This window comes from Rhamphochromis longiceps, linkage group LG2 (genome assembly GCF_057381845.1).
Source record: "Rhamphochromis longiceps isolate RC_006_pf linkage group LG2, R_longiceps_female_GT1.1, whole genome shotgun sequence".
Lineage (NCBI taxonomy): Eukaryota > Metazoa > Chordata > Actinopteri > Cichliformes > Cichlidae > Rhamphochromis > Rhamphochromis longiceps.
This window is the reverse complement of record NC_140558.1, coordinates 27,742,070-27,768,877: the sequence shown is the minus strand read 5'-3', so window position 1 is coordinate 27,768,877 and position 26,808 is coordinate 27,742,070. Positions and strand designations below refer to the sequence as shown.

The 26,808-nt window shown below is 41.3% G+C and overlaps 1 protein-coding gene across 2 annotated transcripts; it reads right to left on the bottom strand.

Annotated features, from left to right (window-relative positions):
* Positions 1-4,006: 4,006 nt before the first annotated feature.
* Positions 4,007-24,589, bottom strand: lonrf4 (LON peptidase N-terminal domain and ring finger 4). Of its 2 annotated transcripts, XR_014913561.1 has the most exons (13): positions 23,776-24,589; positions 22,189-22,307; positions 20,553-20,675; positions 19,452-19,640; positions 19,121-19,238; positions 18,810-18,891; positions 18,505-18,619; positions 17,118-17,239; positions 16,845-17,003; positions 15,789-15,951; positions 15,555-15,704; positions 13,570-14,329; positions 4,007-4,551 (listed from the first exon to the last, which is right to left on the bottom strand). XR_014913561.1 is itself a non-coding variant. In XM_085420929.1 (12 exons), exons 1-12 carry the CDS (start codon positions 24,071-24,073, stop codon positions 14,180-14,182), a joined length of 1,788 nt encoding a protein of 595 aa, XP_085277055.1. In that variant the 5' UTR covers positions 24,074-24,589; the 3' UTR covers positions 9,495-14,179. The 2 variants fall into 2 exon arrangements, 1 of the variants encoding a protein (XP_085277055.1); XM_085420929.1 differs by lacking the exon at positions 4,007-4,551 and having other exon boundaries at positions 9,495-14,329.
* Between the last annotated feature and the right edge of the window lie 2,219 nt (positions 24,590-26,808).

Below are 26,808 nucleotides of genomic sequence, written 5' to 3'. Positions count from 1 at the left end.
GAAATCTTAAGGCCACTGCTTCCTTCGAATTCCAAGTACTTTGCTGACTTGTCCCTCAGGCCATAGCCCCTGCTTGCATGTCAGATTCGGCATTATGTCCTTTGCATCTGGACACAGCTTAGAGATGTAAGGGGAAGAATTTATGGAAATAATATGCATTAAAAAAGATGAGAGAGGAGCTAAAGTCAGAGCAGGCACCTGTCATTGGTAGTGATTCAGAGGTCTATGAGGCCTCTCACTTTGCTCCTAAATTATTCATGCAATCTGTCAATGCTGCTGTCTAGGCAGACTCCTCTCCTCATGTGTTCAATGATGACAGAAATCCTGCGCTATGTTCACTGCTATCTTCTGCAAATCCCTCACCGTAGACATCCACACTCGCAAAACTTCAGCACATGCTTTCGTGTGTATGCGCGTCTGCGTGTTTTGATGAGGGTGCATGTGCACATGTAGATATTAGTGGGCTCCCACTTGGTACTGATAAATATGGCTACACGTGTGCTTGGGTGTCTCCTCTTGAGAATTTCAGTAACTTTAGAATCATTTTTCATCTTTGTGCTCTTTGTGAATGTTGCCTTGTGTCTCTGTAATGATGCATTATGCATATTAGATGCAAAACGCACTGTGGAATATGAATCCAGGCACAAATGTGCACATGCAAGCGTCACAAACACATATGAAGAAGGAGCTCCTTTGTTCTTTCCCATCTTGGTGAGAAGTAGCTCTGCAGCACTTTACATCCCTTTGTGGGAGACTAAGAAAAAAAAGACAAACATCCCTCAGATCTTGCAGAGTATATTGTGGAAACACAAGCATCCCCAACATGGTAAAAGTCTTAATATCAAAAACAAAGGGTGCAGGATGCACCAATGATGAGCCTTGAATGATCTTTCACACTGCACTGCAGTTTTCTCTTTAAATTGTATGATCTTGTGAGCAAATGAAATAGAGCTTTAACGTGTTGCCAGTTTTTTTTAATCTGTCTTGGTTTCAACAGTGTGGCCCACACTGTTAAAACCAAGACAGACGCAGCCGTAGATCGTAGTGGTCCAGGCTACTGTCCCTCAGCATTAAGATGGATCATGTCTCATCTTTAAGGCATTACTACTTAGACTGATGACACTTTGGTTTTTAAAGCAGTCTTGGTGTCACATTGGACCTTTTTCTTTCATATTCTATTAAAGAAACTGCTTCTGTGTTCTTACACTATGTTTTGCCAGAAGCCTCAGAGATGATATAAGCAGCTGAATAAACAGACTAATAGAAGGATGCAGAGTTAGAGACACTAATATATTTGTGTGAACACACTTTAAATATTGTGCCTGAATACACAGGATGTTTGCTTCCAGCAGTGATTTCTAATTAAGAAATACTCACTGAGAATATTATCAGTGTAACACAAACCATGGTTAACAGCTTTACCTCCATGGCAACTAAACATAAAATTCTCAGAAACTCCCTGCCTAACTGTCTGAGCAGTTAGCCATTGTTTCATGGTAACCTGTAGGTGCCAACTCTTTACTAAAACACTACTGTTTTTCCCCTTCATTTCCATTTCATCACATCTGACGTTTCACCTCGTTGTGCTGTTGCATATTGTCACAAGACTTGTTACGGGACTTACTGATAAGATAAGACCTGAAGGCTCAACAGTAAATACGTTCACATCGACTGAGGGCTTTGCCTTTTGCCATTCCTGTTTAGACGTTCCTTTATCTCCCAGAGACATCTCTCCTTTGCAACAAGCTTAACTTCCAAATTCTGCGGGGGTTGGGAATGCTTTCCTGTGATCACGTCATGGCGTCTTGTAGCTGGTTAAATTATGACCACGAGGTGATGGGATCAAATAGAATAATCAAATCGATCATGCGTGTATTTTTTGATAATATAAACCAATGTCTGTATCTGTTATATCAAAGTGGTTGCCAAATCACTTTTTCCCCCCACGGCTGTCTTTTCTAAGTCAGAAGTATAGCAACTTCTTTCTTCCTTTCCTCATCTTTATGGTGATCATTATCCCCTCCATTGTCTTGGACCTTGTTGTAGATATGATCTGTCACACTGTTTTTCATTATTCAGATGGTCGTTAGTCAAACGTTATCTCTCCCATAAGTCTCCTACCATCCTGACACTTCTTTAAGCAGAAATATCTGTCTTTTGCCTTCACTGAAAGCTAAGCCTTGTGATCCCAGTCTGACTTTTGTTCTGCTTCATAGTGCCTTTGGAACTTGTTTCTCAGAGGATTGTTTTTTAAATACGGTTTAAGTGCTGTTAATGCATGGGCTGTTATGGCGGAGACGCCGGAGGGAGAGGGTAGACCCAAAATGCAGAGTTAACGTGGCTTGGACATGAAAACTTTATTACACAGAACTCAATACTCAGTGATACTAAATATAACGAGAAAGCCGTGATTGGAATCCGGTGCTTGCATCTAAGAACAGATAAACAGGCAATGGGTCGTGGTTCCGGGAACAGAGACTGGAGAGCAATGAACCTAAGCTTCTCCTAATCCTACATTAGCAACCAGAACAACCAGAACACTGTCGAGCTTTCAGGACAGGAGAAAATATTGCTGTCTGGAACATGCAAGTCTGTCAGCAGATATCCTCATAGTAGGTGTCATATTTCACTTCTCTGAAGTCAAAATCCAAACAGATGAGATGGAGGATATGGATTCAAACGGTGAACGCTCCACATAAAGCTGAATCCATCAAAGATGAATAATAACTCCCTCATTTACCAGAATGTGAGATGCTACGTAAAGCTTTTAGCTCAGTTGTTAGCACTAGGTTAGCAGCAAAGAAGGACAGCTGAAAGCTGAATGTTAATTATAATGTAATGTAATATGAGAGCCGATATATGAATAAAAGGCAGCGGTGTAGCAGACTGGACTGCTTTAACTAAGCTGGAAAACTGGATAATTTAGCTTAAGTTTCCAATAGCTTAAAACCCAGTACTAATATTTAGCTGTCACCTGAGCACATATCAGAATTATGATTAAAAACCTCACACAAATGTTAAATAGAATAAAATATAAACAGAATGAAATAAATTTCACAAATAAATTTGGAACAGAAATTAAAGAAATTTGTGTTTGGTTGATTCTTTCTTTAAATGATGTCACATTTAAAGGGAAATACATTTATCAGTTGGGCAGCAGAGTTTAGTATGCGAGTTGTACCCATGAAAAACTTCCAAATCTTCTCTCCCAATTAGGGTTGCCAACTCCCTGAAAAATAAATAAGGGACACCTCGTGGCCAGGGCCGGGCGACCCAGTTGTCTTCACCCTTCCCAGTGTGGTGAATTTTCTAGCTCTTTTTTTGTGTGTGAAATTATTTTTTTTTACCCTTTGACTTGAATTTGATTTAAGTAGATGTGTATTCTTTGTGATATGAACACATGTGAAACAAATGATCATTTAGCCATTTATTTTTAGCTCAAAATGACAACATTAACACAGTAAAACAGGTCTCTTTCTTAAACAGAAGCCTGTCATGCTTAACTTTTGAGAATATAAGTAAATCTTTCTTTAAAAGAACTGTCCTGCTTAACTTAAAATAATAGAAAACAATAGAAAGAAAAATATTCTTGTAACAGTGCACATTTAGTGCATTTAGTACAATTGGCTTCAGCTGAGGTATTATTTCAGCTTTTCTAATGCTAATCAGCTGCTCCTGTTTGTAAACCCGCTTGTTCCCATGATTACGCATCATAACTCATCATCATTATTCATCTATGTATTACTTTTATGTATTAGTCATCTATTTGTTGTAATCATCTATCCTTGCAGTCGTTTATTACACAAAATAAATTATATTATCACACTTCTGGCCACATAGCGCTGATATTCACTGCACATGCCCATATTAACTTTTTCCAGCCAGGTGTTTTCCTTTTCCCATTCTTCCCTTTCTCTGAGGGGAACAAACATTGCTGCTCTAATGCTGGGCTCACACTGTGCGGTTTTAGGCCCATTTTGAGCCGATTTTTGAGTGATCGGACCGATTTTGGCCTTCATCGTGTAGTATACGTGGGGTAACGAGAAGTGATTAACACCTCACGACCAGCTCCCGATCATCAATCGCTCGTGAGCCGCTCACACTGCTCGCGCGCAAACACGTAAACGCCGTGAAAAAGACGGAGCAGCACGGCTGTGCAGCGTGTGATCTGGACACAAGCGATGGAGGCACAACTTGTAGAACTTTGGAAAGCTCATCCGAGCCTTTTCGATGTGGCCTCACAAAATTATCACGACCACAACAACCGTGAAAATAGTTGGATTTACACTGCTGCTAAATCACAGCTGCCTGATCATGTTTTTCATTAGCAATTTAGCAAAGTTGATGGTAGTGGTGTGTCTGTGTGAGTGAGAGACAGAGAGAGCGAGCGACAGATTTTCTGTTATAACCTTAATTTTATGGACGCACAGTGTGAGCACTCAGGTCGCATCAGAGCATCGGGCGGTATAGTGTGAGACCTGCATCGTGACCTACCAACTTCTAACCCCTGCGAGTCAATCGTGCAGTTTGAGCAGGAGCTGAATAACGCGACTGAAAAAATCGCACAGTGTTTGCCCAGCTTTAGGTGTACTGTCGTCCGAGACTTGCACCGCAGTGTCGGCGTTTGTTCCCCTGTTGGCCATGCTTCTTGTTGTGGTCATCTGTTGTCTTCCGGTATTTTCTCCGCAAGCGACCTTTCCTCGACCAATGAGATGAGCGGTAATCTGAATTGTCATACTCGAATTGTCATAAGTGTGCTGTCAGCTCATTGGTCACAAAGCAGGAGAGGGGCTGGGAATTATGTTTTCAAACAAAGCGTTAATTCCATTAACATTTATAGACTACTTTTGATTCTCACTGTATTACGGGACAAAGTGCGTCCCTTATTAGCTCAATACGGGACGTGTACTTTTGTTTCTAAATACGGGACGATTCCGTTTTTTAAGGGACGGTTGGCAACCCTACTCCCAATGCCAAACAGCTTGTTTTGCTATTGACTCTTGTTTGTTGTCATGTATTGGATTGAATCATTGAAGTCTGAAGAAACAATATACAGATATACTGGTAATTTAACAGTTTATTAATGTAACAAACTGGGGTCTCAGTAACATGTGGAAGAATCATACACATTCACAACAGCCAGGCATCTCCTCCTCATGCTGGTCACCACCTTGGTCACACACTGCCGGGCGATGGCATCCCATTCTTGAACCAGCGTTTGTCGCAAGACAGCCAGTGTGGTTATGTTCGTCACTCTGGAATGAACAGCACGACCAAGCTGATCTCACAAGTGTTCAGTGGGGTTTAGTTCAGGACTACAGGTAGGCCATTCTATCCTCTCAAGTCCCAAATTCTGGAAGTAGTGTCTGAGTTTTTTCCCCTCACTGTGGAGATATGGGATTGGTTGCAGAATCTCAGCTCAATATCTGCCAGCACTGAGATTGCCTCCAGTGATGACAAGTCTTGTTTTTCCAGTGAGAGCTATGCCATCCCACACCATCATACTGCCTCCAACAAAGGCTATTACCCTATCAGTACAGCAATCAGCATAGTGTTCTCCGCGTCTTCTCCACACTTTGACCCTACACTCATATTGCTGTAGGCAAAATCAGGACTACTTTATGAACATAAAGTTACCCCACACATTCAGATTCCAGTGTGCATGAAGCACAATCAGTTCTGATGATAAAGGAAGTCATGGCAGGCCTCTTGGCAGTCATATGAAACCAGAGATTCGCTGTGTGCAGTCAATCTGGATTGTCTGTGTAGAGAGCCGTCGGCCATATCATGCCGCAAACCTTGACTACAGAACAGAACAAGAACAGACTAAGCTGTTTGGCACTGGCAGAGAAGATCTGGCAAGTTTTTCATGGGTACAACTCACACACTAAACTCTGCTGTTCAACCCACAAATGTATTTTCCTTATAGATCTGACACCATTTAAGGGGACATAAAAGGGATTTCCAACTGTGTAAGATTTATTGCCAAGAAGCATTGTTGCAACAAAGAAATAATCGACCAAACACAAATGTCTTTACTGTACTATAATCAAGGTAGGGATATATCCAACTTCAATCTGTTTGAACTGAACACAGCCTTGAGTGCATGCCAGACTGAGATCATTGAAGTGGCTGAAACTTTGCATGTTCAGCACACACTTATTTAGTGACACTTGGATGTCCATCTATTACATTCCTTCAAAGTCCTCACAATAAACAATTTTGATATAATGCACATGGCTGTTTTGTGTATTTTAGGTTAACCAGATAATGGAAGAAAATTTAAGCATGGAGTTTATAGCAACAACCTTCAATCAAATAGGAATATTATGTTTCTTATGAATCATTTTTAAATCCAATCGTCATTCTATTGTATATATTAATCGCCATCTGTGGGTGGACAGCAAAGAAAGAATTTCATTGCACAGAGAAATGCCTTTTTCTCTTGTGACACATGAATCTCGAATCTGTTCCTATATTATTCTTTAATCTAATCTATAATATAAAGTAATGAGGGTTTGAACAGTGTCTGGCTATACATCGAAAGTTTGTTCAACTCTTTACCCCTTGAAAGCTGACCAAGAGTCACCACTGCAGCTCTTTTCTCTGCGGTTTTTGTCATATTTCAGGCCTGCTTATTAAATAAAATGACTGGATGTGCATCAGTTAGCGAGGGTGGTCTGTGCCTCTTTAAATTATTCTAATGGTCATCAAAAAAGAGGTTTATTGATATATACTTGGGTGTCAAAATTAATATTTAAATGTTAGTGGCCAGTTCATCAAATGCATTCTTTAAAGAGTCCAGGAATTTTAAACATCCACACAGCAGAGTAGTCAAGCTGGGCTGAACTTCCTCTGACATGCTCATGCTCGTATAGTAAAAACACAGTGTAGCCCAGCTTCCCAGTAGCTTCCACAAAAACAGTCATTAACCTTATCTTGGAGCAAGCAGCTGGCCTTTGACCCTCAAATACAATTCTGAACATCTATTCACATAATGCCGGTGGAAACTCAACCACGGACACATTCATATTCCTACTAATTCCTAGAACAACCTCTTGTTATTATATTCAGCTCTCCCTTTTCTTTGTTCTCGTACACCAGCAACGCGCCGTGCATGCAGACCATACAAAAGCAGCCCCACAGCCAGGTGTGTGACTCTGTGGGCATTAGCTCTACAAATCAGTGAGCCAGTTCCATGACATCACATCTCCTGTGGTGCCCCAACCATTTCCTGTTTCTCCTGTCCTTCATCTGCCAGCAGGTGATCCCAATCTGCTTCATTTGGATTGTATTTTTTTTCCCTGTGCAGTATGTAAAGAACACGTAACAATAAAACCAACTCAATCTGAGCCAGTGTTTCCTTAGAGATGTAGTGGCACCGAGGGGTACCTAATCCATCTTTATTTTTTTGACATGTTAGCATCCACACATACAACATCCAAAGTCAAATTCTCTCGTTCTTATCACAAATCACAAGTTTAGGCCTTGACTCATAAGGTGTCGTAGAAAGCAGAGTGTGGCTGGTTAACCTTATGACGTGATGCTCCTTTCCAGGCTGTCTCTCGCTTGTTCTTTTATTTTCTAAATCTTGTGTTTCTCTCCACCAAAGTATTTAATATGTGCCTTGGGGGAGGGTGGTAGCCAATATGTTTACCTTGGCTCTCGCAGCCACTGACACACAACAGCGTACTCATGGGTTTGTCATCGTGTAGACACTCAAGAGGATTATACAAAGACAGAAACAAGCTAGGTTTATCAGCTTCAGCCCGACAAGAGAGCATGAGTACACACACACACACACACACACTAAAAAACTAACCTTACAGCAAGAAAACACAAACACACACAAATTTGAGCTCTTTTTCCTCTATCTCCCACTCCCCTTCAAGCTGCTTCAATTCACTGCACTTATATCTGAAGGAATTAGCTCCTTGTCTTTCATGCTGTGTAAGGTACACAAAAATGCTTTTCTCTTCAAAGAGAAAGTTTCTTTACTTCCTAATTGATAATCCTGCTCTTGACATGTTGGTTTTCCAGGCTGGGTTTTGTTCCCAGGACAACAAAAGCATGCATGCGTTCTCTGATGCTCTTTTTCTGCTCTTGTTCCATATTGTCTGGCTATGTCTATTTTAGTAGAAGCCCCTGCGGGTTGTTCCACAATCATGGGGGATAATTATTAAGTAGTCGTGCGCATACAAACTTGTTTGTATCAATATTGTTTCTCGGGGCCTTAACTTTACCTCTATCTGTCGCCTTGCACCGAGACCCTTACCTAACAGAAAATTCCAACTTTTATATATTATAATTTAACCAAAATATCCAGGGGATTCTCTTTTCCCCGTCAAGAAATGTTGGTTCTCTTAACAGCAGAAATACTAGCACGCACAGAGTCACAGCGAGTTCTCCCCTTTGCGATAACTCCTACAAAACGCCTGTCATCCTCAGTCATACACAAGCGGGGAGTCAGCGCAAGCCGATGGATCAATTTAGTAGAGAAAAGCTGTGGCATTCTTCAAATGTAATGGGCTTTGATGTCGACGCTGAGCTGCATTACAGAACCTCACTGAAGCCAGTGAAACCTCTTTTTATCTGTCTGTTTCCTATGCAGAGGACGTCGGCAGGAAATATACCTCACTTCTGCTGCACAGATGCTTTTTTCCCCCTTATTATTGTTCAAAGACATCTACATTCATCTTCTTGTATTAACGCCTCTGTATTGGAGAATCTCACGCTGACTCTATTTTCGTGGACGTGATCAGTTTGGGACTGAGATTATAATGAGAAAAATAAAATATAATAACAGTCTTGTGAAGCCTTCCTCGTTTATGAAGTGCCATGCCTTAGTCTTTAGCGGGTATAGACTGCCCCCTGGTGGAACCTTGATTCATTACGTATATGTAGGCTATTGCAGGTTTAGAGTTTATGTAAAACAACAACAACAAAAACATGTATTAACATATTTTTGATTGTGCTGCTGCAGTCACTTCCTCCAATTTAACACATAAGGTCTGGGTTGGATTAAAAATAACCAACTTTGAATTATGCACCATTAATAAAAGAAATGCCTGAAGGTTGTGAGTCATCATAACCCCTGCAATTTCTTTAGAGCTGGTGTAGTTAATCTAGAAATAGCTTCCAATTGGATATTCACAGGGAATACCCATTCAACCTCTTCTAATTTAAATTTCTATCCACAAGAGGAAATCATGGACTCCTTTCTCACTGCCGCAGCTGCAGCACTTCACAGTTCTCTCAGTAATTATAACAGTTTCCCTGCCAAAGTGTGTTATTATCAGTATGTGAGGCATGTTTTGCTCCCATCAATTCTTCCTATGTGTCGGTTTCTGTCATGCTGTGAATTGTAATAGACCCTGGCTCTCCCATTTGGCGTGAAATGTAGCCAGAAAAACTGGCAGCGTGACATTCAAATCACTCAGACACAAAATTAAAGGAAGATTACGCAGAATGTGAGAATTTTTTTTATTTATAACAACATTTAAAAAGTTCAATCTGGGAGGGAGGGGGTGGGGTGGGGTGGGCAAGCAGGTAAGAAATATTCAGATCAAGATCATTCGCTGCTCTTGGCTTGAAGGGTGGGGGGATTTAAAAGCAAATCCGTCATCTGGCGCACATTGTTCTCGCTTTCGGCAGATTTGCATGCACCCATTGCTGACAGAGTGGTACTAAAACAGGCATGTCTTCAGTTCACACGCAGCCCACAGACCACTGACCGTCCAACCACAGCGGCCAACGTTTCCTGTAAGATCTGCAGCACATAGCAGGAACAAGTCGCCATGGTGCTTTTCACAGCCTTTTTATTTTTTCCTGAGCAGACAACTGTGCGGCTCATTCTCATGGGCAATCGCTGCCAAGAACAGGTCGCTGATTATGCCTCGTGTTCAGCATCGGAGACGGTGTGGATTCAGTGAAAACTGGTTTAACTGTGCTCGTGGGCATTTTTTTGACAGTCCGGTAGCACCGATGTCAATGAACAGCTGCCAGGGTGTAAAGGGGGGGGGGCATGCATTAGCAGACGTTTGAACCTACACAATGAATGGACACCAGCTAAACACTAAGATGACAAAGAGTTAGACTGGGATGAGTTGTTCTGTAAAAAAAAACAAAAGCATTGTGAATTGTAATCTCACAGCAGCGCAGGGTAAACTAACGTGACATAGCTGACTATGATCGACACAGATCATTATTCTATTCATGGAAATCTCTTCAAACAATAACACTGACAAACGGAAACATGCAAGAGGTGTGAGGGACTGTAGGTGAGCATCAGAAAACAAAGCCCCACCAAAATGATTTTACTGTGCAAAAGTATTTGTCTTAGAAATTGAGTCAGAGAGGTGAAAAAAATCGCCTCTGTGGACATGGAATTAAATCCCTTTTCTGATTTGAGTTAGCTTTATTGTCTGGAAGCAGGAAACTGACTTTCGTGTTTTATTTTTGTAGCACATTCATTGTCATCTCTGATTCTACCCTCATCTTCAGATTACCTCAAATCTCTCAACCGTGCATGTGAAATTTTTCTTTTGAGCGTAAGCTATATCTAAGCGGTCTCTGTAGCGGGGTGTTGACTCGCTGTCATACAAACTGTATCTGTTAAGTGTGTTGCTGGTCTAATTCTTATTATTTAAAGTGATATGTTGGCCAAGAAATGTTTAAAAAAAAAAAAAAAAAAAAAAGTTTGCTGCCCACCATACAAAAGGCATAAAAGGAATCAAGGCTAGCTTCAGCATCCATGATATAGACAGACATAAACACAGTGACAAGTTGGCCAGCTATTTATATAAAGCAATTAATATAGAAATATCAATGGCACATGTATCAATTTTTCTTTTTTAAAATCACCCAGTTAAGCCTATAGTGTTTAGTAAATTAGTTCTATGTTACTTTACAGCTTCAACATTCCACGGAATGTAGCACTATATCCACAAAAGATCACCCAGTTCATCATCAACGCCATGTAAAAACTAAGACTTGCAGGTCTCCTGGTGGGTCAGCCCAGGCACTCAAAGGCACCACGACTTTGGTGGTAGATGGGCCAGAGTTAGGTGTCACCACCTACACAGACTCAAACTTTACAGTAACTGTTATCAGTGCAGACAACACACCATATCTACTTTTGGAAAAAAAAAAGAAAAGAAAAGAAAAAAGAAAGAAGTGGAAAAAAATGGCTTGTGTCAAGAGTGACTTGTTATTTTACACCTGACACACGTACATGCAGTGCTGTGCTGCTACTTGACCATCAGCATGCATAATCGCAGGTTTGTAGCATAATGCAAACCTGCTGCTATCTCAATGCCATCATTTCACTGAAAAAGAAAAAAAACAGCAGCTTTTACTCTTTAAAAAGTGATACTCAAGTTGCTGCCATGTGATAGTATAAATTACTGGATTATTTGCCAGTGCTAAATAGGGATCTTAGAATATTCTTTAATAGTACAAACTTAGTCATAGTCAATAGCGTAGATGCAGTTAACATGCAGGCATTACAAATAGTGTTGTGCAGCACAAGACAATCACTGTGAATTTTCCCCAAAAAAATATTTTGGCACATGAACTTTCACCCTCTGGAGGTTCATAGTCTTGCAAAAATATCTCTACAAATTAAGTGCCGATTGCTGTTTATGCTTATTTCAGCTCTCTTCCTTCTGAATGCAACAAGTGCAGCTGAAGTAGATCATATATGCACGTTTAACAGTTGGGCTGATGCTATTGCATGATTTTCTAAATGTAACAACTGGAGTAAAACAGTGACACCCAGTGTTAGTTTTCTGCAATGTTATCGATTTCCCCACAATTCATGATCAATCTTTGGTCAACCCTGTAGTTCTCACTGGTACAGCATGTACAGTGTGTGTGCGCAGAAGAATATTCTGGTGTAAGAAATATATAAAGCACTCAAAAGAGCAAAAACCTGACTCTGACCAACTGGATTGTGTGTAGGGTTGCCAACTCCCTGAAAAATAAATAAGGGACACCTCGTGGCCAGGGCCGGGCAACCTAGTTGTCTTCACCCTTCCCAGTGTGGTGAATTTTTTAGCTCTTTTTTGTGTGTGTGAAATTATTTTTTAACCATTTGACTTGAATTTGATTTAAGCAGATGCATATTCTTTGTGATATGACCATATGGGAAACAAATGATCATTTAGCCATTTATTTTTAGCTCAAAATGACAACATTAACACAGTAAAACAGGTCTCTTTCTTAAACAGAAGCCTGTCATGCTTAACTTTTGAGAATATAAGTAAATCTGTCTTTAAAAGAACTCTGTCCTGCTTAACTTAAAATTATATAAATTAATAGAAAGCAATAGAACGAAAAACATTCTTGTAACAGTGCACATTTAGTGCATTTAGTACAATTGGCTTCAGCTGAGGTATTATTTCAGCTTTTCTAATGCTAATCAGCTGCTCCTGTTTGTAAACCCTCTTGTTCCCATGATTACGCATCATAACTCATCATCATTATTCATCTATGTATTACTTTTATGTATTAGTCATCTATTTGTTGTAATCATCTATCCTTGCAGTTGTTTATTACACAAAATAAATTATATTATCACACTTCTGGCCACATAGCGCTGATATTCACTGCACATGCCCATATTAACCTTAACCAGAGGGTTTAAAAAACAAACCAGTGTCTACATACCATATCTGCTTCTGCCCTGGCCTGGTGGACAACAAATTGGTTAAGGGTTCCCCGAGCTTTCACGCCCCTCATGTTCTTCATGTGCCCACCATTAGAAGCATGCCTATGGAAAAAGTGCGCCGGCACACAGTGCAGTGCGCTTTATATGTGTTATCGTGCACTTTTCCAGCCAGGTGTTTTCCTTTTCCCAGTCCTCCCTGTACTTTTGCAGCCTTTTTTTTCTTTCTCTGAGCGAACAAACATTGCTGCTCTAATGCTGGGCTCACACTGTGCGATTTTTGGCCCATTTTGAGATGATTTTTGAGTCATGCGACCGATTTGGCGATCGGCCCAATTTTGGCCTTCATCGTGCATCGTGTAGTATACGTGGGGTAACGAGAAGCGATTAACACCTCACGACCAGCTCCCGATCATCAATCGCTCGTGAGCGTGTCACCACAGCCGTTCACACTGCTCACGCGCAAACACGTAAACGTCGGTGAAAAAGACGGAGCAGCACGGCTGTGCAGCGTGTGATCTGGACACAAGCGATGGAGGCACAACTGTAGAACTTTGGAAAGCTCATCCGAGCCTTTTCAATGTGGCATCACAAAATTATCACGACCACAACAACCGTGAAAATAGTTGGATTTACATGCTGCTCAATCACAGCTGCCTGATCAATGTTTTTCATTAGCAATTTAGCAAAGTTGATGGTGGTGGTTTGTGTGTCTGTGTGAGTGAGAGACAGAGAGAGCGAGCGACAGATTTTCTGTTATAACCTTCATTTTATGGAGGCACAGTGTGAGCACTCAGGTCGCATCAGAGCATCGGGCGGTATAGTGCATCGTGACCTACCAACTGCGAGTCAATCGTGCAGTTTGAGCAGGAGCTGAATAACGTGACTGAAAAAAATCGCACAGTGTTTGCCCAGCTTTAGGTGTACTGTCGTCCGAGACTTGCACCGCAGTGTCGGCGTTTGTTTCCCTGTTGGCCATGCTTCTTGTTGTGGTCATCTGTTGTCTTCCGGTATTTTCTCCGCAAGCGACCTTTCCTCGACCAATGAGATGAGCGGTAATCTGAATTGTCATAAGTGTGCTGTCAGCTCATTGGTCACAAAGCAGGAGAGGGGCTGGGAATTATGTTTTCAAACAAAGCGTTAATTCCATAAACATTTATAGACTACTTTTGATTCTCACTGTATTACGGGACAAAGTGCGTCCCTTATTAGCTCAATACGGGACGTGTGCTTTTGTTTCTAAATACGGGACGATTCCGTTTTTTAAGGGACAGTTGGCAACCCTAATTGTGTGATAAAAATCACAAGCTTTTAGCTAGCAGCCAGGTGATCTGGCTTTCAGTTGTGACTCGAGCACAGTCCATAGAAACGATACAGGATAGTTACAAACCCAACCCTGAAACTCAAAATGTGTTGTGTGCGCATTTGTTTGATTTCACTTCTTTTTTAAATGTGCTGTGCATAATATTGGTGTCAGTTAGCCGTGGTCTCAGTACCACTGTGCTGGAGGGTTTAGCTCTGAGAGAAGTACTCAAGGACAAGGCGGAGGTGTCCCAGGCGATCTTTGAGAGAGTTCAGGGACAGGACAGTGGTCTGATAGGCGGGGTCCAGCTGGAGGACAGACAGCAGCCACCAGCACCATCCTGGACCATTAGGCGAAGCCTAAAAGAGAAAGTTTAGCCTTTGTAATCATGAAAATACATTAAGTGCCAAACCAGTCCAATAACCCTGTGATGGTAATGAAAACTTAAATTCTCTCAACCAACCGACAATCGTCAATCCAATAATTGAGGATGGGCGATACATTCGCGCCTGTGCAGACTTTTTGACAGGCGCAGCAATGTAATCAGGCACAGACGGATTTGCGCGTCTACAACTCAGAAGTCCAAACATGAACGAACTAATTTCCCCAAAAAATTAGGGCTGTCGGCGTTAATGCGGTCATCACAATTAACTCATTTGGAGCGCAGAATGAACAAACTTTGGACAAACTGCCCGAAATCCAGACATTTCAGGGATTTTGAGTCAGTCTGTGCTCCAGATGGGTTAATTGTTAATCATGTTAGTCGTGATGACGGCGCGTTAACGCTGACAGCCCATTTGGGACGAAAAAGGGTAAACCTAAGGATGTAACCAAAGCGGTGTGTGACTTGTGCAGACGTATAGTACGAGCAAAGTACTCAAACACGACTTGTACGTGTCCGCCATCCGGCTGAGTATGCTAGGCTAGGCTATCACCAGCTTCTGCAGCTCCATCAACAAGCATTTGGGCGCACTCTGAGGAGGGTGCATTTGCTCGCAGATGAAACAAGGTGCTGTTAAAACAACGCTATTACTTTTTTTTTCTGTTGACTTTTCTATTAGCTGCATCATTATTAGCAAACGTACCCACTGGCAAATAAATGAATAAATCGCCCTTGTAAAAACGATCGATATATTCGTCCAATCGCCCAAACCTAAGTGTAACTGAATAATACTCTGGATAATTCTCTGTTCCACTACCACAAAATCATTTAAAGAGACTGAAAGATAAAAGAAAAGCCATTCTTTAAAGAAACACTACTCAAAACCAACATCTGAATATAAAATTTGGACGTAGCTGCAATTACAAAATCTCACTGGTCAATGACGTGCTGAGGCAAAACCTCAGTGTTTTTGCTATTGCTATTATAACTTAAACATTACTATTACATACTAATACGACGCATGAAAACATCGATCAGAATACTTAAGAAAAAAAATTAATCTTTTAGATTTTTTTTGCACTCATGATAACACTGGTCACTATTTGACATTTAAAAGGGTAAAAGCAGTGGCTACTGAGCAGAGTGAGGGAAATGAGTTTTACAAAGGTTATCAGAGCAAACGTCACACTTAAAGCACAAACCTGAATGTTGTCCTCCTTATCCGGCATAGCACCATACTGTCTGTTGATCTGTTCGCGGATGCGGCTGCCGAGTCGCTGGTACCAGTCCTGGGCCTGCTGGTACACGCTGTCGTGCAGACGCTGCAGAAGCTCCAACTCACTGCCATCAACCTAAGAGGACGCAACGATATTAACAATCACAAAGAGAGAGACAGAGAGAGAAATGCTGCTGTTTGTAATCTCAGAAACCCTCACCTTGATGTCCTCTAGGTACTCTATATCAGCGGTGTGGTAACCATCCCTTTGGCCTCTTTTCAGTACCTTGAATCTGCTCCCACCAATTGTTTCCACATAAGAACGTCCATCAGGCAAGAGCTCCAGATCGAGAATCTCCAGCATACAGCCATAGTCTGCGAATCTGACGCACAAGAGATAAAAAGCAGTCTTTAGGTTCAACATATTAAAATACATCTTAATGCAATAATTAGAAAATTATGCAGGAAGAATATGAGGGGGTTGGAGTAAAGCTTATTTTGCGATAGTAATGAATATAAACTAGTTTTGTTCTGTGCGTTTTCAAGGCATTATTAGCTTGAAGGAACACAAGAACGTAACTGGAAACCATGTCAACCTGTGACACAAAGATGAGGATAACTTAAAAATGATTAAGGTCATCAAAGTCCCACCATGACTGCTGTCTCCCTACAAGAACATGGTATACCCAGCACAGACTGTATATATACACATATCAGATGGATGAGATTAGTTAGATTAGATTAGTTTCTGGACCACATTTTAGAGCCTCAACATTAGTGTCTATGGTCTCTGGATACTGACTTGCTTTTTGGGGCCAAGAGTCCAGTGGCCACTCAAGGAACTACAGATTTTTTTTTCCAGTCTGTGCTGGCTTTATTTTTCAGCCCTGGAGGTTGTAGTGTGATCTTTAAAGGCACGCTATTCAGAAGCAGATGAAAATGCACAGCAGATCTCATGGCAAACCTGTGACCATGTTGTTATTTTCCCATCCCCTCAGGGTCACAGATCAGTGATTTAAACTTTGCCCCTGCGCTGTCTACTTGCGGTGCCCTGCTGACATTCCCATCAGGTTCCACCTAGCCTGTTGTGAGCTTCACAGTCGGGAAAATGTCAAACCCAAAATCTCTCTACACACACAGACAGCCTAGAGAAAGTTATTTTAAATTTCTATACACATGCAATCATATAGGCCACTGTTCTCATCCCAACATCATCATCATAATTTGATGTACAGTATGCTACGTGTGGAAATAGGTAGAAGATTCTGTTGCATACCCTCTGCCATGCTCGTAGCTGCACATGCCAAACTTCTTGGTGCCGGTTTCCATGCAGCGGCGCATCATCAGCCGATAGCGAGGCTCAAACACATGCAGTGGACAGGGCACTCCAGGGTAGGCCACGGTGCAGATAAATATAGGGATGTCCTTAGTGAGACTAGAAGAAAGAGAAAAGACCACAACTGTAAGGACAACGGGCTATTTTGTGACAAAACAATCTATTAAAGTCGCGACAATAATTAGGTGTAGACTGTGTCGGTGAAGCGCCTACTTTGACAGTTCAGCCATCTCAGCATCGTGGACCTGTTTCCTCTCAGCCAACTGGGGGGCAAAAAGTCGGGTCATGATGTCCTGGAGCAGAACTGTGGGGTTGTACTTCCTGTTTCTGAAGTACTGGAAATGAGAAGAAAGAAAAGATACTACAGTACTGCAAAAAATAAACAAAAAAAAAACCCTGCAACCATTAAACAAAATTATACTTTGCACTGTTGTGCTCCATCATTAATGTGAGTGTCAGGGTGCTCATAGATATACATTTGTCTGTGACTGATTTGTCTGTGTTTGATTACGGATACTCCAGTGGCAGTAGTCCAGCAATGGAAGCATGAAATGCAGTGGTGCAAGTATGCATATAATATGCAAATACGCAAATTAGCAGCACAAGTAATTTCTACTGAAGCCACCCTTAAAATATTGATTTTTTTTTAAATATAGTACATTTTTAAAGTCTTGTCTCAGCTGTATATACAGCTACTGTCGAAAAATATAACTGTGCTGATATAACTGTGTGATTACTTCATTTTGGCTATTTTACATGTCCTATAGGTATCATCCCATCATCCCATTTACTAAAATCAACTTGAATCCGTGCTGGATGTCTTCAGTTTCAGTGTTATTCCTCTGTAGTCCCGCATATAGCGACTGATATGAGTGTTGTTCAAAAATTCCCTGAAGTTTTTCATCTTGGGCTAACAGACCAGCTGCGCCATATCCTCTAAGTGTCTTATTCTTATGGTCTGTTAGTATTTTTTATGCTAAAACGTTCCTTTTTTTCTTCAGCCACAGTTAGCTTTATTAGGTTAAAATATATTCAGCAAAGCTGCTATTTATTTCAGCCCACTTTTAAAGCATGATCACCCCTGTGGAAAAACTTTGGAAAGTGTGCCTTTTCTTCCTTCCTCTTCAGATACTATTGTTTCAGTGTCTTCAGCCAGACCTTCTCTTTCCTTTGTTTGAATGGTACAGATTTAAATGTGTTTCCTTATAAACAGTGAAATGGGGATAAAAGAGTGTGATAGCATGTTGTATGTTGCAGATTGCAGGTAGCAAGCCAGAGCCCACTGGTTTAAAATGATTCAGATTGACTGACACACAGACAGTATTAAGAATTAAATTGGCCAACATAAATCCAACATTGATTTTGAGTGTGCTTAGTAACATTTCTATTAGAAAATGAGGCCCAGTATCTTTGCACACATTGTCACAAAAGTAGAGCATTGAAAAGATTCATGTCAGAGTGCCTGAGCTAAATCTGGCGCCTGAAGACCGCAATGTGGTAGCATTAACAAAGCTTATATAATAAAAAAAGTACTTTTTTATTTAAAGTGGAGCTGTTTGGCCTTCTTCCCATTGGGTTTAAATGCACTCAGTCTAGTTACCTCTTGCAGCGGCTGTTTGCAGAGTGGACAGCGGAGGTTGTGGTCTAGGCTCCTCTCGATGCAGTTTTTGCAGAATGTGTGCCCACAAGGAGTTGTGACTGGCTCAAAAAATAACCTTTAGAGGACAGACATAACACATTAGGCTGTTTATGCTATGTATGATTTAGCTGTTAAATCTGGTGAGTGCTGGCATGTGTGCTAAACACTAACCAGACAAAGCAAGGAAAGCGAGACCAGCCAGATATATGACCCCGTTACAAACAGCGGTGCATTATTGATTGCAGCGAGCAGTCCAACACACTCACCTAATGCAGAGAGGGCACTCAAAGTCTGACACGGTGAGAATAACCATGCCGTTCTCTCTCTCGTGATAACTTTCACCTAAGACTGAAAGAGAAAAGACACAAAAACAGATTCCCTTGAAACGTTTGCAGTGAGTTTGACCTTTCGGAAAACAAGTCCCGATCATCGTGTAGTTTCAAACCATCTGCTGGGTGGCGGGGGTGGAGAAAGCTGTTTGCAGTTGCAAAAGACAAAAATGACTCCTACTGGGTACGCTGATGTTAAAGATGAGAGTCAAATCATAATGAATGCGAGCACCGATATATTGACTTACACTTGCCGTGCAAGTCTTCTTTCCTCGTCATCATCTCTTCATCCTCATCAGCAGCGGGGAGGAAGGAAACCGCTTGGCAGAGGCTGAGGCAGCATTCAGTACCCGTGTCATGCTTCACCTTGGAGAAAGCAGATATTAGGTTTTATCTGTTAAGATTTATTTTTAAGTGCATAAGCTTCCCCACACTCACCTCATGGGAGGACCTTAAAACAGAGGAAATTCCAGGACTACGGCCATCTATTTGCAAATTCTGACACGCCTCATGTTTTTTTTTTTTCCTGTTTTTCTTAATCTTTAAAACTCATTTTCTAACTACATATGAAATGTTTACCTGATGTGTATCTCTCCTCCCTTTTCCTTCTCCCTTATCTCCATGAGGATGTTTGAAGCCTTCAGCATGAACCGGCCCCTGCGAGCTGCCGAGGGTTGTGATGGGACAGGGCTCTTTTAGGTACTCGGACACTGCCTGCAAAATGCAGGGCATCTCCTCTGGCACTTCCACTCCCTCTGCCTCCAGGATCTGCCATTGTAAGAATAAAATCAATATAAAAAGAAAATGTGCCATGATACCTCACTGTCATCACAGTGAAGTTAGTTCAGTCTTCTTGCACTAAAACCTAAGTGAAGAAATGCAAATAAAGCTAAAATGGGGGTGTGAACATTAATTTTAAGTATTAATTTTAATATTTTATGGTAGGTACACTAGAATAAAGGGGTAAAAAGGCTTTTTTTCAAAGAAATAATAACTCTTTAAGTAAATTTAAGTACTTCACCTGCACCATAATACAGCCCGTACAAGTGCCATATTCCTTACATTTCACAAAGTTTCTATGAAATGATGCCCAGCTTAACATGTATTTACAATATAATTATTTCTTTTTTTCTTGTAAAAAAATGACTACAAATTTATTCTATCGTGCATAACTTTAAGTATTTGTAGGTAAATACAACCATATTGTATTTATTTATTTATTTATCTATTCATTCATTCAGTTGTTTGATTTAAACACACACACACACACACACACACAGAGAGAGAAACAAACTAAATCTAAACTGATTTGGAAGTTCAAACTTTAAAATTAGCTCTCTAATAACTGATTGCATCTGTTATTAGAGGTATGTTTGCCTTCTGAACATATGACCCATGGTGTGACCTATAATTAAAAAAAAAAATCATACATTCACACATATCAAAAATTCAGGTCAGATCCTAAAACATCTCTTAAGATCACCTGTTCTTTAAATGATTTGCGCAACTCTGCGCAGAATGCTATTGCAGGTGCTGCTTTAACCTTCTATGACTCCAGCCTTTCATTTAGCAGTGTCTATGTCTGTGCTACATCCTGTTATACATAAGGAATCGCATGTGCTCTTCAACTTGAATTACATTACATTTCTCACTGATGAGTTCTTGGGAGGTTTAACAGACCTTCTTAATCTGGCTCTTTGCGGGAACAAAATCAGCTTGAAGTTTTAGGCAACGGTGGAAGTGGATGAGGGCTTCTTTCTGCTGACCCATTTCCAACAGTACATTCCCTTTATGAAAGGAGCCCTGCACAAACAGAATGATGCAATCAGCACATTGGTGTCTGTTTAAGCAAAGACCTCCAGAGCATTTAAACAAAAACTCTACATGAAGTATGTTGCAGAATTACAGATTTTTTTTTCTGCACTAGAGGCAGAGTCAGTCAAACTGTAAAATGATGGTGTTACGGAACATTTCCTGTAAAATAACATCTCTGGATATTCAGTTCAATTCAGTTTTAACTATATAAATATAACTATCACAATGACAAGGTGCTTTCTATTGTAAGGTAACGACCCTAATATTAGAAAGAAACGCCAGCAATAAGACAAGCACCAGCTTAGGCCTATTACAGTTTAACTAAGGGAGCGTTCAGGGTCAGCTGATCCAGCCCTAACTATATGCTTTATCAAAAAGGAAAGTTCTATGCCTAATGTGAAAAGCAGAGACCATGTATGTCTCTCAAATCCAAACTGGGAGCTGGTTCTACAGAAGATGGGTCTAAAAGCTGAAGGCTCTGCCTCCCAGTAATCCTAGGAAGTACAAGAAAGCCAGCAGTCTGAGAGCAAAGAGCTCTAATGGGTTGATATGGTACTAGGAGGTCGTTAAGATAAGATGGGACCTAATTATTCAACGTTTTGTAAGTGAGGAGAAGGATTTAATTAATTATATTTAATTATGAATTAACATTGATGCAATGAAAAGAACCTAATATGGGAGAAATATGCTCTCTTTCTAGTCCCCGTCAGTACTCAGAATTTTGAATCAACTGAAAACTTTTCAGGGAATTTTTAGAACAACCTGATACTAATAATGAATAGTGCAGCCTAGAAGTAATAAATGCATGAACTAGTTTTTCAGCAGAGGTGAGATAGGATGTTTCTAATTTTAGAGATATCGTGCAAATGAATGAAGACAGTCCTTGTTTAGTATGTGTGCTGAAGGACATATCCTGGTCATAAACAATTCCAAGGTTCCTCATGGTGCTACTAAAGGCCAAAGGTGATGCCACCCAGAGTAAGCATCTTGTTAGAAACCATGTTCCTAGGATTTCTAGGGCCGAGTACAATAACCTCCGCTTTGTCTAAATTTAGATATAAAAACAGAAACAATGCAATAATGGACTCTGTACAGTATGTTTTTCTGCATTAGCAGTGAGTCACCCACTGGCATGGAGTGATTAAATGACATTATGACATAAGTAGCTGTTTGCATAACATTGTGAATGACATAACATCAATAAAAGCAGGGGAATTGCTTCAAATGTATCAGGTCGACATGGTAAGGCAAATTATGAAATGAGGTAACACCTTCTTCCTGCAGTTACGGTTGTGCCGTAGCATGCATGTTACAAAACCAAGCCGACAGTGGGAGGGTGTGGAGGTTCAGATTCGGCTTTCCCACACCAGAGTGCAGTGAAATGCTATAAATGTGGCACTGTTAATGTTCCCTACAACAGATCAGCTTTTGTTGTCCGGACAAAAGAACCACACAGACAGCAAAGGCACACTGCGTCTGGCTGGCTCCGCTCCATTCTCACCTCCGTCCAGCTGGGGCGAAGGCAGCAGAGGTAGTCGAGGTCTGTCAGAGCGTCGGAGAAACGCCTCAGGCCCAAGTTCGCTTCGGCCCTGAACACCTTCAAACTCTGGTCGTCTGGGACTAGAGGAAGTGAGAAAAGGTGAGATAGGTGAGGGATGATGGTGTGTGGAGCTTTTGAGGAGAAGTGGCCAAAATTAAAACAATCCAAACATTCAAATGAGGAAACACGCATCAGGTAGTAACAGGCCCACATAACAAGTAATTCTGCTTTCTGGAGCATGGAGGAAATCGACCCAAGAACTTATGATGCGCCGTCTTAAGGAAATAATTGCTTTTGGCACCACTACTGACCATATAAAACAAAAAAATGCAATTAAATGCCACTCCTCAATCACTGACATAACACACACATGGGCACGCTATATAAAGATAATTAATATTTGATCGAGCCCCTCCACCCCCCTGGCGCCGACAGCATCTGCACCTTCTGCTTCACATATGTGCACAGTCATCTCCTATTCCAGTCCATTCAAGACTTTCTAGCTTCAGCTGACACACTAGTGTGCATTCTAGGTTCCTGGTGACATTGTTACCTAAAGCTGCTTGACTAGTCATTACAAAAGAACCTGCAAGGTTATGCACATAAGCATTTGCAAACACAAAGTCAGTTCTTGGTAATGATCCTCTGAAACAACAAGTGAAAGTGAACAGGTGCCATGAGAAATCATCAAAAGAAAAGACAAAGAAGAAGAAGGGGAAAAAACTAGTTCACAAATCTGCAGGGAGCTCGTTACACAAGAGCCCGCAATGCTGGAGCAAGGTAGGTAGAAGTATTTAACTGGATTGGCAGAGGAGGCGAACATGAAGGTTAATTCAACTGATTCCCCATAGCACAAACACTCTCATGATCCCCTGGGCGCCTGCTGACTTGATCGACACATCTAAGGCAGGAGCAGACCCTTTTACTTCCTTGTGGCTGCATGAACCAAAAAAGAAAATAAAAAGAAAAAAAATCAACCGCACATGCAAAAGACGCCGAAGGTAAGCAGTTGCACAGATAACAGCTTGCAAGGCTGCAGTTGTTTAGTTTTTAAAATATTACAAAACATCTTTAAATTCCCCTCCTCCTGCAGAGGTGCATAAAAGAAGCACACACACCGACCGAGTCTGTGCCAGATACGTTTATCCAATCGACATCTCACCTTATGTCATAATGCTTAACTGCGTAATACAGCTGAATGAGACAGATGTTTCTTCCACTGCATCTTGCTTATTCAGCACAAATCACAAATCACTTTGTTGTTTCAATCAAATGGTTTAATATGTTTGATCATTTTGCATTCTCTATTAACCTTCTTAATAACCCGGGTACTTGGCTTTTAGGGGGGCTGCACCATCACTGGACACCAGCAAAGAGTATGTGCAGTGCGTAAAAGTGGAAGAAAAGGAGGAAAAAAGTAATTTGATTCCACGGAAAATAATAATAGTATTTATAAATCAAACAAACACTTAAAAAGAAAGAAAGAAAACACACACGCACACTTATGTGTGCCTGCACTTGTCAAGACCTCTCACGTGTGTCACTTACCTAAGTTCAGCCCCTCGTTCGCTAAGCGTAACGCTTCCGCGAACTCGGTGGCTTTGAGTTTCTCCTGAATTTGGCACTTCATCCCCTTCTCTTCGGGCCAGCACTTTTCCACGACGCCGATGAGCAAGACGTTGTTCCTCGTGTTTTTCACCTCCTTTTGTTTTAGCCTCTCTTTGCACAGCGGACATTTGGAAGGCAGGTAGCCCCCGACGCACCTCCGGCAGAACGTGTGGCCGCACGACACGGTCACCGGCTCGCACATCAGACAGAGGCAAAGGGGGCACTCCAGCATTTCCATTGTATTTTTTTTTTTTTTTTTTTACTGGTTATGTCACTAGTACAGTGTCCCACGGGAAGAACTGTCGCTTTGTTCGTCAAAGCACTGCAGATAGACGGTTTGGCGGTATTGTTACTGCAAGGACCCTTTAAATTACATGCTGGCAGCTGGCGATGCACTAATAATAGTGTCACACATCAGCCTAAACCAGACCGCTTTCCGTCCGGCTGCAAAACTGAGTCCTCATACGCTCACCTGGCAAATTTTCTTTTCGTGTTCAAAACATTCAGTGACATTGTTCGTTTTCAGCCCTAACTTAGTCTTTGTATTGGGACAAATGCCATGTTCCCTTTTCAAAAAAGACTCTCGGCTCCCAGTCCAATGCGCCGGTTTCCTCGACGCTCCAAAAATCCAAACACGCCGCACGATCGAGGTCGGTAAATCCGCACATTAATGTTATTTCTCTTTAGTAATCCGAGTCCGCTATTAACCCCTGTAGCCTACTTCTCCGCGGCCACGAAGCTAGGTGACTGTGTAACACCATTGCATTACATAAATAAAGATCACGTGACGCAGCAGCGAGCAACCCGATTGGGTGAAGTGAATGGCTTTCCACCCTGTTGTGAAACCCAACGATGCCGAGTTTCATAACATAATTCCTTCGACTACGCTTCCTATTATTTTCATCTGTACATTTAAACTACCCCAGGGCACGAGTTGATGGTATAGCGTGAGTAGGGGAAAAATGGTGGATATGATAAATCCAAGGGTGGAGAAAATTATGGAAACTACCTTGCCTCAAAGCAGGGAATTCCAGCTAAGGGTAATAACTTCCGAGGGGGTGCGGTGAAAGGATCAGTGCATATTACCTGGTTCTGTCCATCCTGTTTGTCGTTTAAAACAAAAGGTCAACACAAACACAGCTTAACGTCTATGCACAGCTAAAAATGTGCATACAGTTTGTGCCATTACATCATTACATAAAATGCAGTGTGCTGCAGAGCATTTACTCTAGGTCAATGAAATAAAGCTGGAATTTGCAACTGGCCAAATACACATACTCTTTATGTCTCAGAGCGACACACATCATGACTCCTGCCTGCTTCAAAAATATGGCGTTATTTTTGTGCCACTATTCTGAGCGCACGTAAAAAAAATTTGCAGGTGCAAGTGTTGCATTTTGAGGAGAAATTTATTTTGAGCGAAGAAAAGCTGAATTTGAGTGAACAAAATTCATTGCTGCATGCAAAAAATGTATTTCAGTGTTTGCTATTATCCACACACACAATAGCAGCCCCTCTCGCTCAGTTTTTGCACTTGCGCTCGCTCGCAATGTGTCGCTCGCGCTCTCAACATTTCAGCCCGTGCGCGCTCAACTCGTTCTGTACACCGTTATATTTGTGCCACAAAACCAGCCAATCACAGACTTGGATGCAAAAAAAATCTGATTGGCTGTTTTCGTCTCCAACCAGCTCGAAATGACGAAATGCAATATCCCAGAATCCATTTCGTCCAAAACTCAAACGAGGCAGTGGCGGAGGAACACAGAGTGGCGGAGTTTGAAATATTACTCTTTGTGGGTCACAAAATAAACTTTTAAGATATTTTCATGCGAGAATGGTGCTGTGTAAACTTCTAATATCTGCTCGATTTATCAAGGCATCACATATTTGCATAAGTGCTCTAACGTTTTTGGAGATGCCTGTTACCCACCAGCTGACCGAATACCTGGACTGGCCATTGGGCATTTACCCGGCATTTGCCCGGTGGGCCAATGGTGATTTTTCATTTTTATGTTAGTTTGTTTGTTTTTGTAATGGTATAAACAATGAAAGGTGGTGGAGTAGCCAACTGGTAATAATCAACTCTGGGCTGGACCAATTACAATACATCCGTATTGAGGGGAAAAGACTTCAGCGAGAATAAAAAAGACACAAAGCTGGAGTTATTCAGTGTCTTAGCTGCCTCTTCTCTCCTCATTCTCCCTCCCTCTCCTGTTGCTACTTCAATCATGAAACTGATCAATGATCAGCTGATCGTCTCTCTTGTTTGTTTATCTCCCACTTTGCGCCAGAAACAGGAAACCAGCGGATGTTGCGCTAAACAACAACAGCAGCACGTTCAAAATTGATCAGCTGTTGTTAGAATTTATTTAAAATTAATTTCTAGTATCAGCTGATGTTTGCTGGAGCCACAGCTGTAAAGCTGGAAACATGAAGGTGATACAAATCATACATATATACCAACAAAACAGTGTACATCACTGTCACAACAGCGTTTGTTTTCGTTCAAAGGCTTTATGGTTTTTCCAATAATACCTGGTGGTGTAGTCGGTGATTTTTTTGTCAGTTCAGCCTTATATATTATGTTTAACCCGAGTTCCCACCCGGTCAGCTGGTGGGTAACAGGCATCTCCGAAAACGTTGGAGCACTTATGCAAATATGTGATGTCTTGATAAATCGAGCAGATATTTGAAGTTCACACAGCTACATTCTAACATGAAAATATCTTAAAAGTTTATTTTGTGTCCCAGAAAGAGTAATATTTCAAACTCCGCCACTCTGTGTTCCTCCGCCACTGCCTGGTTTGAGTTTTGGACGAAATGGATTCTGGGATATTGCATTTCGTCCTTTCGAGCTGATTGGAGACAAAAACAGCCAATCAGATTTTTTTGCATCCAAGTCTGTGATTGGCTGGTTTTGTGGCACAAATATAACGGTGTACAGAAAGAGTTGAGCGTGCACGGGCAGAAATG

Excerpts from the sequence above, each read along its gene's own strand:
- lonrf4 (XM_085420929.1), bottom strand. The coding sequence starts at position 24,073 with ATGGAAATGCTGGAGTGCCCCCTTTGCCTCTGTCTGATGTGCGAGCCG. Across the intron at positions 20,676-22,188 it reads TTCGCCCCAGCTGGACGGAG|GGCTCCTTTCATAAAGGGAA; the intron begins GTGAGAATGGAG and ends CTGTTTGTGCAG. Across the intron at positions 15,705-15,788 it reads AGTACCTAGAGGACATCAAG|GTTGATGGCAGTGAGTTGGA; the intron begins GTGAGGGTTTCT and ends GCGTCCTCTTAG.